The sequence below is a fragment of the Mesitornis unicolor genome, unplaced genomic scaffold (genome assembly GCF_000695765.1).
Source record: "Mesitornis unicolor isolate BGI_N332 unplaced genomic scaffold, ASM69576v1 scaffold21576, whole genome shotgun sequence".
NCBI lineage: Eukaryota > Metazoa > Chordata > Aves > Mesitornithiformes > Mesitornithidae > Mesitornis > Mesitornis unicolor.
This window is the reverse complement of record NW_010192012.1, coordinates 105,224-119,672: the sequence shown is the minus strand read 5'-3', so window position 1 is coordinate 119,672 and position 14,449 is coordinate 105,224. Positions and strand designations below refer to the sequence as shown.

Below are 14,449 nucleotides of genomic sequence, written 5' to 3'. Positions count from 1 at the left end.
TATATATATATATTTCTTTTCCTGCTTGGTGGAGAAATTGACCTATTGGCTTATTAAGAGTGCCTGTGTTGTATGTTTGTTTCTTTGTTTGCTTAAGTAAGTACGTTTGTTTTTGAAGGGAAGTTCCTTGGAGGAAACAAAGCATTTAATTTCCTGACTTTTCATTTGTTCTCAAGTTGGTCTGAAAGCAAGTCTTTCTCATCTCTCATGGGGAAAGAACAGTTTCACATTGCTGTCCTTAGTTACGCATTTCTCCTGATGGGTAACAATTTCAGTGGATATATAGACAGCAAAGCCAAGGCCACATGGAAAATAGGGATTGCACAGGTTCCTAGGTCTTCTTACCAACCCCAGTTACCTTCTTTAATTTTGAAGAAATCACATAATCTTGTAAATATATTGAGGAAATTGTTGAGTTCAAAATTACATAGGCTTTGTATTCCCAAATAGGAACTATAGTTCTGGAAAGAGACTTGTCCTTATGCCTTGTCCTAATGCAGTCGTACAAGTCTCAACAGACCAAAAGCTGGTAAACTAAGAATATGACCACCATGCAAAAAACATGCTTTACAGCAATTTCACTTGCATTTAATAAGTGTGTTCTGTATCAATATCAACTGCACTAGCCAAAGAGCAGCTTTTAAGATAGTCTGCACAGCTGTGTACTCACTCTTTGGCACTTCTTGTAAGCAGATGGGTATGGAAACTTCTACGGTCTTCAGAGAACAGAAGCCTTTAAGATTTCCTGATACTGTGTTGTCACTAGAGGAGGTCACGCAGTGAAGTAATAGTGATTAGCAAATTTTATGTAATGCATTACTCTGTAACTGGAATTAAATTTAATTTTTTTTAAAGATAGACAGAAGTCACTGTAAGTACTTTTCATTCATTTCCCAGACTGTGATTTTTAGCCATAGTAAGCATAAAGTTTGTTTAAAATGAAGTGATCAGGGACATACAAAATCAAAACACAAAGTATGTTACTCTGCTGTCCATAGTGCATGTACATTTTAGACACCCTATTAGTGATTATCCTATAAATTTCATACATGTATGACAGTCATTTCATTTCAGTTAAATATGCTTTTCAAGGACTCTACATGCAGAAAATATGTGTTTCCATTGTACCGTTGCATATTTTGAGAGGAATTTGTCCCTTCATGTATATGAACAGTTCTTTCAGCTATAAGGCCAAATGCCAGAAGAGCCAGACAGGACGCAGCTGCACTCTGCCTCCTGTCAAGTGTCAAGTCACTTGCCGTCAGAGAAGCTGCATACACATGACTCAGGTTTCTTTTCTTTAGTTGTTACATTTCTTTTGTAATTAAAAACAGTAAATTCGCCCATTAGTTTTTCTGAATTACAGCTTCTGCTTTTGCCATTCTTTATATGTTTCCTGGTCTCTTGGAATTTTCAATGCATAGTAGAATGTTTTCTCCTCCCAGCAGGAAAGAAGAAAGAGATGCTGCTGTAATCATTTACCAAAGACATCTCTGAGAATGTTGGGTTTTTTTTAATCCCTCCTCTTTCTCTCTGTCGAAGAAAGTGCAGTGCGTTGATTTGGCATTACCTAAGCATTGGTGATTTGTTCTGGAAAATACTTCATGTAGTTTTTTCTTACATAATTGAGAGATACTTAGGGTAAACGTTATTGGTGGTAGCATCATATACTTTTTTATATATTTATTTGTATTTACATATATACTTTACTTAACAGAATTGAATATTAAATTATTACAGATGTTCCACCAACAAGTCAAGGTGTGGATCACAAGCAGGTCCAGAGAGAGCTAGGTGATGTGGTACTACATCTGCACAATCCTACTATCCTGTCTTCCTCCTCAATTGAAGTTCATTGGACTGTAAGTATAGATCAGTATTGTGGAGGTGGTTACATATGCTGCTGAATTGCACTGTTTGACTGCAGTGGAGTCACGCTTTAAGAAGCTGTGTAGTATGCATGCTTACAAATGTTTTCCTCTGGAATAAGTGCTTCTTGGGCTTTGCTTTCCTACTTCATTAAATTTTGTCCCGTTGTCACTATTTTAAATCTCGACAGAGAACGCTGCTTACAATATGGTATTTCAGAGTCTTTCTCTGGAAGCTAAAGGACTGATCAAAGCATTCTTAAGTCATATAATTTGAAGCTTTTGCACTGCTTTCAGTAGGAAATGTACCAGTTCCCTAGAGATCACATGGGCACTTTCCTGTCTGTCAGTCACCAGTGGAGAGATTCTGTTTGAAAGTATTACCTCCATCCTACATACATACAGAGAAACAAACCCAAACCTCGTCTGAACCTGTCCTTTCCCCTGGTACTATGAATGCACACTGTACAAGGAGAAGAGACAAAACTGGCCAACAGTTTTGAGACATTGTGTTGGTGTTGCTCTGGTGGGAAGAAGCAGGAAGTTGGCCATGTGGCGGATATAGCAGAGGAAATGAGAGAGTGAACAAACAATATTTTCGGAGTCGTGAAGCAAAGGGAATGGAAACATATGTGAAAAAGATTCAAGTAGGCTTACAAGGTTGAAGCCTCAGTGAGAGAAAGGATTAGAAATGGCTGACTGTGGGAGATGTTTGGCAGTCAAGAGGTAGAAGTGAAGAGAAAGAACAACATGGGAAACTAAATGTAACAAGCAATGAGATAAGAAAATGTAATTCAAAGAAGAGCAGTTTTAAAACAGAGTGAAGAATGAAGAAATAGTGAAGGATTATTATACTAGTGCAGGAATAAATCCAAATCTTTGAGGTCTTTTCAGGACTTCCATCTGAACATGTCAATATATTGGCAAGGACAGTGTAGAAGAGCACAGGGTGTAGCCCCTGTTATGCCATGGCAAAACAGTTTGAACAAGAACAAAAAGTATTTTGGCTTTGTTGAAGAGCCTTAGCCCAGTGGAGACCTGGTCCATGACCAGAGCTCCTGGGTGCTGCAAGAGAACAAATAATATCTGCTGTGTTGCACAGTAATTACACCATCACCTGCAGTATGACCACCTGCAGCAGGCAATCTCCTGTTTTAACTAATAATGTTAAAACATCTTTTGAGGTTCCTAGCATGATTTTGTTTGACGTTTACTTGCAGAACAACCTTTCCAGACAGGCAGTTTTTGTCAGTCTCTTGGGTGGCCTGTGGCTTCTCTGTAGTTTCAAAAATAAGCATTACCTCAGTTTCAGCTAACACATGCATTCTTTATGTGATTATAAAAATGAAGTGTGTTTCTTTTTGGAGTAAAATTGCAAGCAAACAGTTTTATTATATCACTGTATGAGATTTTTGAAAACAGGCAAAATCTGATGCACTTTTAAAATTTTTGTTATTACTGAACTTTCTTACTCATCAGAAATTGAAACTGGTAGTTGAAAGACAGTGGGTGCTCCGTGGGAGATCACTTCTGCAAGATAGCTTTCTGTTTCAGCTATAGCCAAACAAATTGAATCCCACCGTCGTTTACATTAGCTCTCTTTCTCCATACATGTAATATAAAATTACCTCAGTCTAAAAAGGACTCAGGACCACTGATTGTAATTTTGATCTGCTTTTCCAAGTCTCATCTGTGTTACCATATTGGGTTTTATGAGTCTCTTCTGAGCATTCTCAAAGCAGCCCTTTCCCACCCACTGAGTGGGTGGACACAGATTAAGTGCTTGGACAAACCTGCCCTCTGTCAGTTCCCTGCCTAATCACAGCGATGGAGATAGTGCCAGCTGGCTGCCCTTTCAATTGGCTTTCTCCAGAAGGAAGCAGGCAGGAAGCGGTGCTCATTTCATATATTTTTGGGAGGCTTCCACACCTTGGGAGAGTTGGTAGGCTCGCTCTTTGATCTCTGTATTCATCACCCTGAATTGTGGAGCAGCAGATCCTCTGTCCTTGCCCTCGCCTGTTTTCCTGTGTGCCCTCTGCCCTGCCTGGCAGATTCGGGTGGGCAAAAGTCTGGCCTGTGCCGAGCTCCACAGATGCAAAGGCTGTTCATTTCACGGAGCTGGGGCATATTATACAACTCTGTTATCCCCTTTTAATGCTTTCATAAATCCACAGAAATCAGCACAGTTCTACTAGCATCTAACAGGTTAATGCAGTTGTGAATCAGGCCTGTAATTTGCTGTAATGCAAGGAGCCTTTACCTGCTTTGACAGTGTTGTTTACTTTGAATAAAATGAACGGATAGTCTAAGGACCATGCATAGTGTCACAGACATCATTTCTGGTTCGTATTTGTTAAAGGGTGTGTTATGTGTTCTGCTGTCTTGCCAGGTGGACCAGCAATCCCAATATATTCAAGGATATAAAATTCTGTACCGGCCTACACCAGCATCTTATGGAGAGTCAGAGTGGTTAATCTTTGAAGTGAGGACTCCAACCAAAAACAGCGTTATCATTCCTGAGCTGAAGAAAGGTGTAAATTATGAAATCAAGGCCCGCCCTTTTTTTAATGAATTTCAGGGAGCAGATAGCGAAGTGAAATTTGCAAAGACCCTGGAAGAAGGCAAGTAGGAGCCAAACTGTCTTCATCTTTCCTTTTTGAAGTAGTAGTCTGGCCTGCATTCCTCTGATACGTTCATTATTTGATTTTATTTGAAGTGCATGCTGTTTGAGAGCAGCAGTCTGCGGCAGAGGAGGCTGTGTTGGCCTGATCATTATGTGAATTGTTTGGTGACACAAAAGTAAATATTCAGAATGACAAGGAGCGAGAGACAGAGAGAGAGGGATGTGCAAAAATCCCCTCCAACACACAATGGGAAATGCGCTTTTTATCTTCACTGCAGTGTGCACTCCTCCCCGCTGAGTTCATGGTCTGGTCACAAGTGACTTCTGTCAGATTCAAGCACTTGCTAATCACTATCTTGAGTAGATAGCAGACACCACAGAAATCATCAAAGCTCTATTGCTGAGGGAATGGAATCCACATTTTTGGAAGGCTTTTATATCTGGATCAATCAGTAAGATAAAATGAAAAGATGAATGAGGGTAACAGATATAGCGAACTAAATGATATATTTCCATCTCATACATGTACTAAAAAGAAAAGGTTCTGAAGCTCTTCCTTTTGTTGCTGCTCAGGCATAATGAGTATGCAAGATGGCCAGTGCCTCTGAGTAGGGATTTCAGTGCCTCTGCTGGGATATGCAACCTTTCCCTTTCTTTCTTTCCTCCCCAATATAAATGCTGTGTAACTCAGATTTATTGCTGTAGGTGGCTCAAGAGGTGTGCCTAACTGCATTCACCCTGAGCATCAGCTAAGCATCCAGTTTTTAGAAAGACTATTTAAAATGCAGAACATGAATTAGTATTATAAATGTGTTAATATTAACATATTCTGTCCTGATTTTAATGTCTTGTATTACTTATTATTATTATTTACACACTAGAGGAACTGAGATTTAGCATTCTATTGGGGTCAATTTATAGAGTTTATTTTTCAAAACTGTTGATCCTGGGTGAGATTATTTGAGGCCATTGAGAAATTCAGTGCTCAGAACTGTGAATTCAGGTAATGCATATTGAGTTTGGAGAGTTTGATGATGAGTGTGACTTTTCCTGTAGTACACAGTGAGACTGCAGCAGAACTTGGGAGCCTGATTGGAGGTTCACATCACTTTCCTTCTATATCATTTTGTCTTATGGGCAAGAACTGCCCTCAATGAAGGGTGGGGCCTAAAAGAATGCATTTCTGTAGCTAAGAAACCATCTTGTTCTAAAAAAGAAATGTCACTTCTGCATGTGATGAACTTAACTGTTCAACCTTCTTTCCAAACAAACAGCTCCTAGTGCTCCACCTCAGAGTGTTTCAGTAACTAAGAACGATGGGAACGGGACGGCAATTGTGGTCACCTGGCAGCCGCCCCCTGAGGACAACCAGAACGGGATGGTTCAGGAATACAAGGTACCGCTGGCATGCCTTGATCCCCTGGCAAAGGGGGTGTTGGCCAGATCGTGACAGGTTAGGTTGTTCGTGGGGGCTTGGCTCCATCTTCTGGTTAGTCAAAGCAAATGCGAGAGAAAACCACTTAGTCTGTATTTAGTAATTCTCTCTAGATGGTAGAAGCCAATTAAAACAGCCTCCGGTAATCAAAGTGTCAGCACTCTTAATTAAAACAACTACCTTCTTCCATTCATTATAACTTGAGAAATGTGCACACAAGAGGGAACCATACCTGTTTGAGAACCGTTTTGTGACTCAAAGACATTGGTCAATGTGGTAAATAGGAACAGGCTTAATCAGTTGAAAATCTCAGGGATAATAATTAACGGTGTTAAGATCTGGGTAAGTTATGCATAACTGGGTAGTGAAAATAAATGGAAAACATTCAAGTACAGAATGTGCTTGTATAATAAATGTATTTAGTGTATAGAAATGTTTTCTTTCTCACAAACAGTTCTCATTATGCTATTTAATTTTTAACAAATTGTAAGTACATTATAAAATATTTATTATTTGATGCTCATTTAGCAGCATACACTGTATTTATTTTTAGTTGAAATTGGTTTGCAATAATTTACATAGCAAAGTAAATGAAGCTTATTTTTCCTAAGCAAGCTACAGACATTTTAAATATCTAATTGTGGATATCAAGTAAGCTTCATAGCCACAGAAAGGCGGGATATTTGATTCCAGTCTCCTTCAAATGCACATTATTGAGAACATTTTTCAAATGAGAATGTCTTTGCTATTTTTCAGGTTAAAACACAGAGCTATAGACATATGTTCCTAGCCATCAAAATTCATACATTTGTTTTGTTTTTTTTTATTCCCTTCGTAGAAATGGTAAAGAGAAGAGATTGCTAAGCTTCAGGGTAAATTTAGAATAACAAAATGCCTTTCAGAACCTGGTCAACTGGTTAAAAAAGTTTATGGCTTAGTTTCAGATATATAATGTAATTGAAAAAAAAAATACTTGCAAAGTTATTTCATTTAAAGACAGACCTTGAGCTGAAAAGATGGAATTATTTCCATCAAGAAACTGCATCAATAGAATGTTAAGGTTGTAAGGACAAAACTATTAAAGTCAGGAAATTCACATTTCCGAGTGGATGTAATACCTAGCATAACTCTAAGCATTCAAAGGTAATAGGCTATAAGGTGTAGGAGCAAGCATCTTGCAGTTCTCCTGTAGCAGTAGATGGCTCACTGGCATATTTCACGTCTACATTTATTGTGTGGATGCCATTATTTTCCTTTGTGTTTTTCACCATGGACAGAAAACAGACACAATAAATATATATGTAATTTCTGTTTAGCTTGCTATATGTAATTACTGTTTTTGTTTAAAAACTAAATAAATGCAGAACCAGTGATTTAAGATTAAGAACTAATAACAAGAAAAAAACAAATAGAAGTCTTCTAAAATTTTCTCTTTTTCCCACTCTTTGTTTTTCTATCTCTTATGTTTTCTCCCATTAAAAGGTACACATATGTGGGGCAGTTCTGTGTTTTCTCAGCAACTCATATCTTAGGCAAGAGTGTACCTACTTTAATTAAAGGATAAAATAAATAGGAAGGAGGAAAGGATACCATCTTAATTGAACAAGTGTCAGTAGCACACACACAAAAAGCCAGAAATTCAAATCACAGCAGAAGTCAGTCCCTCCTTCCCAGCATGAAATTAGAAATTATCTTGCTATACTAATTCTTTCTTCCCTTGTATGTTTTATTACAATGCAAATTCCTCTTCCTTCATAACATTCTAAAAATTCATTTTCACTTGCCTACCTAGGTAAACAATCAAATATAGTATGGCAAATACTGAACAACGTGATGTTTAACCTAACATTCTTGTTTTCTGAATTCCTCTGTGTATTTGAGTGCCTAAGAGCAAAACATTTCTATGAATTTGTAGTGTGTAGTTACAAGTACATAATAAATCTGTTTTAGTCTTTGCATATATGCCATTGTACAAGGTGGCGGTAGCAATTTCTGTGAAAATTACATAAGTAAAAATAAAGAATTAAATCTTTTGTTCCCCACTTTATCAAGTTCTTGTTTACATAAAAGCATTTTCATGGACCATCCTTTCTGCTTCAAGAGCATTACAAATTTTACTAATAGTTGTACTACTACTACTACTGATCAAAAAGCTCTCTACTTGGTATAAAAATATAAAAATGAGATTCTCTTCTCTTCATGTGCTCTGACCTGCTCTAAAGCAGCAGTTATTTATATGCTGCATTGGGATTCTCTTTTAAGGGAGCTTAAAATATATTTCAGATCTTCAAAGTGTCCCACTAGCTTTGTTTTAATCCTTGGCATCCAGAGAAGGAAAAAGGGTCTTACTGTCTCCTGAAGGTGAAATAAAATGTCCAGTGTCCAGGCAGAAAGGACTCTACAGAAAGGTCCCTAGCAATTGTTCTGTATGTGAAACTCTAGCTCACTCACCTGGCAATCTCCACAGTGGCAAACTTGCACAAGGGATTAAGAATAGCTATCTAGGCACTAAATCTTTTAGGAGCTCCATCTGTCAAAAAGCAAAATCTTCCCTCCTGTGTACAATCAGCACAGGTTCAGAAATGCTGCTGTTCTCAGGAAAGTTTGCTTCTTTACAGATAAAGTACTGAATTTAGCTGATTGAACTTTCTGGATAAATATTCATTGTAGAGCAATATATTTGTGGGAAGGGAGTAAAAAGGAAATCAACAGAGCTTCATCAATTTATTAGCAGATCTAGATTAACTGCTACTCCATCTTTAATAACAGTTGGGAGTTCAACCATACTCTTAAAAGCATTTGCCACATCAATGATGCAGGCCTGAAGAGATTAAAATCTCATCATATTGTTTCTCCTAGTTATTTAATTTCACTGATGTAATTTATAAAGTGGTGAATCGAAATCACTACACCTGTGTCCTGATCTCAGCCAAAAAAGAGATCGGTAGTCATGCTGTTGTCTTTCAATAGAAGATGGCATATTACTCAATCCTTGCCTCTTGCTGCCATAAAAAAAATAAAACGTTTAGATTCCATAATGACATCAGTTCTCTTGTGCCGTCATGTAATGAAAGATTTACCCTTGCACCTGAGTGAAGAAAACTTTCCTTGACGAATGATTCCTGAACAAGAGAATTGCAAATTCATTTAACTGAATGCACTTAACTTCGTTGTTTATGTGAGTGATTCTTGGCTACGGAGCTTCCCTTGTTTGTTCCATGTTACTAATGCTTTTAGTTTTATTAGCACTGATGTCACTGGTTGAACTGTAAATGAATTACGATAAACCCATCAAATAATTTTAGTAGTTGGAGTTGTTCTTTGGAACAAGAAGTATCTTTGCAGTATTCGTACAGTGCTTAGCACAGTGATCCATGACTGCAAATGTTAGAGTGGTGAAAAATTCTATATTTCTTTATTCAGCAGAAGGAAATGTGTCGTCCTTCCCTCTACTTACCCTTTGGTGTAGAATTTGGAACATTTATACATACCATACACTTACTTCCCTACAGGTTTGGTGTCTTGGCAATGAAAGTCGATACCATATAAACAAGACGGTTGATGGTTCCACCTTTTCTGTAGTCATCCCCTCCCTAGTTCCTGGTATTCGATATAGTGTGGAAGTGGCAGCAAGTACAGGGGCAGGACCTGGAGTGAAAAGTGATCCCCAGTTTATCCAATTAGGTAAGCCTGCTGGTAATCCTACCTATGGGTTTCAATGATTTTTGTTTGTTTGCTTTTGGCTTTGATGACACTAGAAATACTTTGAAGACAAATGATATAGGTAGTGTTACTTGATCTCTGGAATAGCAGGACTTGGCATTTCTGGATTTAAACATGCTTTAGAACTGCATTCTAAAACTGGGATTATAACAACACAGTTTTTTTAAAAGTCTCCCAATTCAGCAGTGCTTTTTGGTTATTGATTTTGCAAAGTGAATTTTCACATTTAAGACCGGTGTAATAAAACATATAGGGGAGTATGAATCACTAAGTGTTGACTCACTTTAGTTTAGGGATGTAATTTGTCTTGATCAGATTCTGTCTTTCTTTATTGAAGCAAAAAACTAAGAGTATGTTAAAATTAGGCACAATAAATATCAACTATGTGTAAAAGCCTAGTAAATAACCTGAGTACAGGAAAGAGAGATACACAGAGGACTTACAATAATCTTGGCCTCCTAACTTAATTTCCACCTAACATCTCTCTCTCATAAATGCAAATCAAGGGCATTTCTTCAGAATATATCTGGGAGAAATGCATCTTTGCTGTTGGTTAACTGCAGATTATTTAAAGCAGCTTTAGATGTAGTATTGTGCTGCTTTACCAGCATGCCTGTATCAAAACACCTTATCATTACAGCCTATAATTGTGAAAGCAAACTCAGCATCTTGCTTTGGGTTTATATCCTATCTGTCTTTGTATCATTAGTAGATCTTCCTTGTTATTTCACTTTTTATGTTTAAAAATCTATAATTACTGCATGTGAAAATAAGACTGAACAACTAATATATTCACTGGAAAATTACATGTACATTTCCTTGGCTATTAAAATGAAGGTCATCTTTAACTTATTTAACTTATACAGGCCTCTGATTCCCAATTACATTAATAGAGATTTTATGACAAAATTACACACAGCCTATATGGTATTCCATTACTGTGTGCAAAACCCCATAGTTATTTGCTGGATTGTTCTTTCCTATAGTCAGCTTCCATTCACAGCTTACTACAGCCAGCTTTCCAGTTAAAGTCAAGTTTGTTCTATATATGGCTTAGATTTTGAAAATTTTAAATTAGTGAGGCTTATGAGTGTAAAATAATGTGGTAAACTCGATGTTCAAAGCCAAAGACTTTGTATCCACTTTTTCTTTTTTTGGTCCTTTTCTCTGATGATAAGCAAAAGCTAAATGAAAGTGAATTTTATAATGGAACTTAACGAATTTGGGGTTTTGGTAAGTAGAAAGAGAAACAAATGAGACTTTGTCACAGTAAGATTTTTGCCTGCTTCCAGGTTCCTGGGCTTTACTGACACTGTGTTAGAAAGCATGAAGCAATCACACACCTCAAGAGGGTGTTCAAATGTGCAAATCTGGTAGAATCCATCTATTTCCTTGTGGTTCTATTTCCATGTGGTTGAGGTTTGCTTCTAATTAACTGGTATGGCCAAATCTACATACACTGTAGGAAAAATTCTATTGTTTGGCTGTACATGGCAAAGACCTGGAGACAGGAGTCTTGTGGAGATCCATGCCACTAAAATACCCAGACAGTGATACGGTCCATTCAGCAACTGCAGGAAAATTAGTACTTAAATTTAAGAAGAGTACCCTTTAGTAGCATAGATCAACCGAAAATCATCAAGGCAGAAGAATGCCTGTAGTTTACCTAACTGCTGTGTGATACAAGTTCTTCTACAGCCCCCGCAAGGAATCACATTCTTAGTTCTTGGATGTGCTCCCAGCACGGGGGTGGAGCAGACACTGGAGTTTTCTGGTAGCTCTTCTGAAGAAAGAAAATTAACTTGTTGATGTCATCAATTGGCACTTTTCACCAGCAATAAATTACATGGTTACAGAGAGAGGGAAGGGAGGCCAGGAAGGGGGAGGAAAGAGGACTAAGGATGCTACTTTTAGGTTTGAAAGAGTCCTGACTCCCTGTACCTACATGCTCTAGGAACTGCATGTTTGGCACTGACAACTTCAGGTTTCTACATTGCTGTCACTGATCCCAACTATTCCTTCAGGAAATCTTTTCCTGATATCTGAATTAGTACAATCCTTAGTTCCTTTTTTTTTTAACTTACTAAGAATTCTGTATGTGGAAACAGCATATACTATGTGATTTAGATATTCACTTTCTTTTTTTTAAGAACTTTTACATTAAAATCGAACATCTAACTCCTTATAATGTGTTTTTCTTATAAAACTGTGAGACTATGTTGTGGCTATCTCTGAAGCATCCAATGAAGAGGTTTTTTCCTCCAGTTGTAGCCCACTCTTGCACAGCGACTTCATATTTTAGTGTGCATGCTGTGCAGGGTGCTTCCGGGATTGTGACTGTGAGAAATGCCTGGGCAGAGTTTTAGTCTGTGGCAGGAGGAAGCTTCGCCTTTCAGAGGCCGCCTTCCAGAACAAGAGGATAGGACAGGAGAAATTGGATTCTCTGAGAGCTGAGGTGTGCTATCGCAGTCCCATGCATCAGCTGAGCTGTGATAAGTGACCTTGTGCGCACACTTAACCTGTTACAAAGACAGGTACAAATTGTAAGCTCAAAGCTCTTTCATTTTCCATGTCTGAGCTGACAGGAAGCAGCTCACTGAGCTGCGGTACCCCAGACTTCTCATGCCACCAGGGACAAGCCAACAATATACTTGCTTGTTATTCAAAAATCACCTTTCAGTGTTTAAAATCATGAGATCAACTGAAAAATCACGTGTCTTCTTAAAACACTCCCTTTGGGGTTACTGAATGTTCCCCTTGGCTTTTCAATGACCTTTTAAAGCTTTCTGTGGAATTTCAAGGGCTGGAAAAGCATTTGTTTGTTTGTTTTAAAAGGAAAGTTGATATTTTACATAAAGAAAGACTGCAAGAGCTTTAGTGGTAAGGGAAAAGATACATATTTCATGAAAGCTAGCCACAGCTCACTATATTGTGCTTATAAAACTCTGCTGTGGTGAAAAAGCATCATAGAATTTTGATAGAACTTCTTTTCTTGTCAACACGTGTAACTTCAGGGTGTTGGTTACAGAAATGCTCCATACAGATTGGTGAGAAGAAATCACAGCAAATCTTGTTTTGCTTATCTATATCCTAATCTTTGTGCAGTGGTGGGATACTACCTATGATAGCTTGGCAGTATTACCAGTGCTTCTTGGCAAACACATAGCAAAATTGAAACATATTGCGACATATTTCATTCAGGATACCAGCTCTGAGAAGCCCCACAGCAGCACTTAATGCTAAACACGTAGTTTGTATGAATATATGGTGTGTAGTTATTTATTAAGAGATGTCTGCACAGTTGTTATGAATGTTGAATGTATTATTCAACCAGTGGATGTCTCAAGTGTACAAAACACAAGAAACTCTCATTGAATCTTTATTATTTTAATTCCTTCATTTAGGAGATGCAGTTTGTGAACTAGCTAGCATGCCTTCAGGGATATTATTCTGTCAGTCCTTCAAGTACTTCTAGTGTGATAGTTATCAGGCTCTTTGTTGATATTTTTGTCCTGTGGCCTGCAAATGATTCAAAGAAAGTGATCTTTTTTTTTTTTTTCCCCCTCACAGCAAACCCTTCCAAACCAGTTCGGTGCTGTCTCCTCAAACTATATGGTATAAGATTGAAGTTCAAAACTGTTATTTTTCCGTTTTTGGAAACATATATAACTAGAAAGGAAACAAAACAGTATATTCTTGACCTGGTAATATTTTACCAAATAATTTTCGTATTGCGTCATGCACCTATATTTGAGGAAACGCTCAGACATTGTGTTGCAGATTCCAAGTGTTCTCCAAGCTTTAAATTGCCAGAATTAGTAATTTCAACAAAACTTAGGTATTCCTACTTACTGTTTGTACATTTTTGTATATTAAATGAGACAGGCATGTGGAAAAGTACCATTCCATAAGTTGTACACATGCAGGGCAAAGTTAAGGTTGCTTGCGCACCTGTGTACCTGGAATTTCCTATCTTTTTTGAATCTTTGGCATTCCAATCTTAATGGTATAGTAATCTTTTATTTAACATTTAAAAACTTAAATGTTAGTTTTTACACTATTCTTATTTATATGGATATTAAACATTAGAGAATTAGAGGTCCCAGTTCTTCTCAATGTAAGTTCTAATTAGTTTTCATTAAAGTTTGAAACTTGGAGCTTTGGGATAGATCGGGTAGCTATTGAGCAATAGCCATAGCAACATTATCTGTGATTAAAAAGCAGTCTCTTATCTTGGGGTAGAAGGGATGAGTCACTGTGATAATATGCTGGTTTCAGGGAGTTGTGGGATCAGCCTGCTCCGACAACTCTGAGGCATTTTCAAGTACATTAAATGCTGCGGCTGCTGCTCTGGCAGTAAGATGCACTTTGCTGTAGAATGTTTATGTTCACTTATTATTTTGGCACGTTTCCCCGAGGAGTGCAAGCAGGAACAGGAATGTTGATTATGAACCGTTTCATCTCAGTCAAAGCTTTCAGAAATTTCCTGGGATGAAGAAAAAGTACTTTTTTTAGTTCAAGAGCTTTTTTCCTGACTGATCATTCAGGACTATTATGGAGAGGGAAGGTGCCCTTCTAAAAGAAAGGCTTCCAATGTTCCTGGAAATATTTAGAAATGAGAGGTTCGGTAGATTTCTTTTCCTTTGCTTTGTATTTGGCTTACATTCTTTTTTTGAATTATAGGAGGAGCAGGACGTGGGTCAAATATGACCTCTTGAAAGCCCTTCCATCTTTTCTATGATGCTGTTTATATGACTGTACATGAACAAATACACATTATCTCTTCACTGTGTGTAAATA

General features: G+C 37.6%; 1 protein-coding gene across 1 annotated transcript in view; it reads left to right on the top strand.

Annotated features, from left to right (window-relative positions):
* Positions 1-1,740: 1,740 nt before the first annotated feature.
* ROBO1 (roundabout, axon guidance receptor, homolog 1 (Drosophila)) overlaps positions 1,741-14,449 on the top strand; it is a gene marked incomplete at its 5' end in the record, with an annotated part of 51,553 nt that continues 38,844 nt past the window's right edge. Inside the window, 4 exons of the mRNA XM_010186936.1 lie at positions 1,741-1,862; positions 4,258-4,489; positions 5,766-5,887; positions 9,439-9,610. Of these exons, the coding sequence (XP_010185238.1) occupies positions 1,741-1,862; positions 4,258-4,489; positions 5,766-5,887; positions 9,439-9,610 (648 nt within the window). The remainder of the gene's footprint in view (positions 1,863-4,257; positions 4,490-5,765; positions 5,888-9,438; positions 9,611-14,449) is intronic.